The 3,917-nt window shown below is 45.2% G+C and overlaps 1 protein-coding gene across 1 annotated transcript; it reads right to left on the bottom strand.

Annotated features, from left to right (window-relative positions):
- Positions 1-3,198: 3,198 nt before the first annotated feature.
- LOC136993768 (olfactory receptor 226-like) lies at positions 3,199-3,687 on the bottom strand (the record flags this gene model as incomplete). Its single annotated transcript, XM_067308714.1, has 1 exon — positions 3,199-3,687. A coding segment is annotated over exon 1 (489 nt), but the record flags the coding sequence as incomplete, so codon positions are not given.
- Between the last annotated feature and the right edge of the window lie 230 nt (positions 3,688-3,917).

Raw genomic sequence — 3,917 nt, 5'->3', positions numbered from 1 at the left:
TGGGCACCTCTCTCACAAAATCCTGGACAAACCATTTAAAGACTGACAGCCAGGGCCTTGTGCTGGCCCAGATCTGCACATCAGCTTGCAGCTAGGGCACCTTCTTCTTGTGCCCATGTTATCTGCAGTATCGCAGCAGGCAGAAATGTCAATAATGCAGCTATGGAGATGTTTGTGCAATGCCTGACAAAGCTCAAAAAAGTCTCTCAACCCAAATACCTTCCTGCCATCCTTAACATGAGAGTAATGTTTGTTGTGCAAAAGGAGAAAACAGGTTTGGGATATTTGAGATAGTTATTTGTCTTAAATATCCCCCAGCCTTTTTTTACCCTTGGACACGACGAAGATGTGTTTAGTAATGTGTAGCAGATCCTCAGACAATGGAGTTTTGCTCAGCACGACTGTCCTGTTTATGCACCACCAACAAAACAGTGGCCATTGCCCCTGCTATTTAGACTGATTAAATAGTGCTACTTTCTGTGGTTGGTTTAGAAATGGAGGGTAGATCATATGGCACTACCTGTCCAACCCCAGCCACTTTTACGATAAAGGTTGGCAGATGGAAAGTCTGATCAGAAAACAAAACAAAACAAAACCCCCTTTGACTCTAGTGGATCACTGACCCAAACACTTATAAAATCTCTGTATTTGTATTGCTTAACTTAATAGTGGGGAACTAGAAAGATGTGTGCTAAAGCTGGTCCTTCACGCAGCAGTCCCAAAGCCTAAGCCTCTGTGCCCTTGGGAACCACAAGGTGATGGAGAAGCGGGACCTCGACATCAAGACCAAGTAGCTGCAGCACCTCCAGGGCCTGCACTGTTAAAGGTTGCTGGATCCAGTGGATTTTTGAATAAACGGATTCCTCCTTCCTGGTCTGCTGGAAGGGAGACTACTGCAGTTCTCTGTTCCCTGGTCCTGCCAGCAGCGAGGCTGGGCATGTACTTCCAAGAGGCATACACACACTCTGTATGGACATTGCGGACCACCCAAAAATCACCTCCAGCAGGGGCACAGTACCTTTACAGGCACCACGGAGACATGAGCAGCACTCATGAACATGAACGATACAAACGGCCTGGTCCTGTTCTTGCTCACCAGCTAATCAGACTCAGAGCTTGCAGGAAACCTCACAGGCACCCTCTCACGGGTGTCTCTGGAGCTGGCTGCCTTGATGTCTGCAAGCCTTACACACATGCACTCACGTAGAGAGCAGGTACACAGCCTGGCGAGACAAGTGTCCCTGCCAGCAGCTTGCTTACACATGACTGGTCCCTTTTATTCCCTCTGCCTCCATTTTCCCATGCTGCTTCTCCCATGATCCAGCCTGATCCCTCCCTTTCTCCAGCTTTATCCCCTTTGAAATAAACAGCCCATCTCTAAGTATTTTTTTCTTCATTGGTGCCAGTTTTACTGCCTATGTACTCAAGTTTAATATTTCTGGTACTGTTAGCTAGGTAACCTCTGGCTCATATGGTGCTTCTGATATCGTTACCTCGGTACTGCTGGTGCTGCAAGAGTCTGCTCCCCGGAGGATCCCCAATACGCCAGTTATGTGTGACACTTGTCCTTTTCTCATATAACTCTCCCTTAACCACCGCTGAAATGCAGCCATCGCTCACCGTGCTGTCTGGAACTTGGCAGGGTCTCATTCTGTTCCCTGCAGTGTCCAATGATTTCTCATAGCCACTAGTTTCTCACGCCCTGTTCAGTTATCTCAGTCCCGAGGCAGAGCCTAGGCGTCTGCCTGCATCCCCTAACGCTGTGTTGCCGGTGGAGCTGTGGGCCTGGATGGGAAGACCCAGGGCCACCACATCCTTCACTGTGGTGCACAAGGTCCCACCCAGAGCAAGATGACTGAGCTGCCCAAGAGTGCCCAGGTGCTCTGCTGGGCTGAGCTTTGGTCACCCAAAACGCCATAGCTTCCCTGGGGTCCCATGTGAGGAGATGGGCTGCAGAGATGAACTGGACCCAGTTTTCCTAAAAAGAGTTCACCCTTGTAGAATTCCCTTCAGAAATGGGATGCTCAGAGACAAAGTTTAAAAGAGCTGTTAACAGTAAATCTGCTCCTCAGAAGCCCCAACAAAATGAAATGCTGATTAGAAACAACTGCAAAGGAGTAAAGCAATGGCAGTGCTTTCCCTTCCCATGCTTTGTTTTTCCCTGTGGACTGCAAAATAAAAGGAGAAAAGGGATCTCTGTGTGCTGATTATTTCTCTAAAAGATGTTTCCTTTTATCAATACTACATGCTTCTGCCCATCCCTTTGCCATGTAAATATATGGATGGAGACAGAAGTGTAAAATAAGGGGGGAATATATAATTTCATTGATGGACAAGAAGAAAAAAGTGTGATAGAAGCATACATAGTTTATTTGAAAAAAATCTTGATGATGAAATAATCGTTCAGGAAAGAAAAGGAAGGTAGAAAATGCCTAATTATCCAAGAAGAAATAATTCTTTTTTTTTTTTCCTTCAGGAGAATGCATCCTGGAGTCACCAGTGGAGATAAAGCAGGGCTTTTAATAGTGGACAAACTGACAGTATGTTACGAAAATATGCATTTTTAAGAAATCTCCCTCCAAAGTGAATAATAAAACTATCATCGGCAGGCTATCATTGACAAATCAATGAGGCTGTCTTCATCACACTAATGAAACCGAGAAGTGTATTATGGATTTGAATCCAATGAATTTGAACCCATTGTAATGTCTGAGCTTAATTTTCATGCTTAATATCTTCTGTTATTCAGGGAGAGAAAATGTTTTGCACTTTCCTCAACACCCCTTGGACATTGTCCCCAGAGTTTTCAGCTAAATTTCCTGAGATGACTTATGAAAACTTCTTTGTGTCAGCATGCACTGGCAGTCTATGTCCTAGTCCTGTGTGAGTTCAAAGTTTTACTAATATTTTTTAGATTTTGTTTATAATAACCCCCTGCAACCAAGACACACAATTCACGTTCCTTACTTTCACTACTACAATCCAACAAGAAAATAAATCTCCTGAAGCACCTGTATTTAATAGCTATATATATGTGTGTGTGATATAATACCTGATACATGATTAGAATTGCTGTCATGAAAAGCATCATGACTGGGGGAAAAGCCAAACCTTTGCACGGCCAAGGGCTTCCTTCAGGGCCAGCTTCACAGTCTTGTTTCTGAGACTGTAGATGAAGGGGTTTAAGAAGGGGTACAGGACAGTGTTCAGCAAAGCTACAATTCTGTTGGTCTCCAAGGAAACCTCTTCTGAGGGCCGTGCATAGAGAACAATGCAGCTTCCATAGACAATGGCTAAGGCAGTGAGATGGGAAGAACATGTAGCAAAAGCTTTCTTCCTCCCAGATGCTGATGGCATGTGCAGAATACAGTGGAAGATGCACATGTAGGACACCAGGATTAAACATAAGGAACCCAGCACTACAAAAGATAACAAAACGGAGTCTGCTTTCCAAAGCAGGCTGGTGTCAGAGCAGGAGAGTTTGAATAAGGGGGAGTTGTCACAAAAAAAGTGGTAGATCTTGTTGGGGCCACAGAAAGTCAGCTTTGAGAGGAGGACCAGGTGGTAACTTGAGAGTGTGAAGCCTAGGATCCATGCAGCAATAACCAAGTGGGTGCAGAGCTGCTGCTTCATGATGGCAGCATAATGCAAAGGTTGGCAGATGGCAGCATAGCGATCAAAAGACATGACAACAAGGAGAGCAAACTCTGTACAACCCAGGACAGAATAGAAATAGCATTGGGCAAAGCAGCTGCTAAATGGGATAGTTCTCCTACCAGAGCTCAGAATCACCAACAGTTTGATGGTTGTGGAGGAAGTGAACCAGATTTCCAGGAATGTCAGATTGCTGATGAAGAAGTACATGGGGGTTTGCAGGCGGTGAGCCACACACACGAGGAAAATGATCATTGCGTTCC

This window comes from Apteryx mantelli, chromosome 20 (genome assembly GCF_036417845.1).
Source record: "Apteryx mantelli isolate bAptMan1 chromosome 20, bAptMan1.hap1, whole genome shotgun sequence".
NCBI classification, from domain to species: domain Eukaryota; kingdom Metazoa; phylum Chordata; class Aves; order Apterygiformes; family Apterygidae; genus Apteryx; species Apteryx mantelli.
The sequence above is the reverse complement of the archived record's forward strand: the minus strand, read 5'-3'. Positions and strand labels throughout refer to the sequence as shown.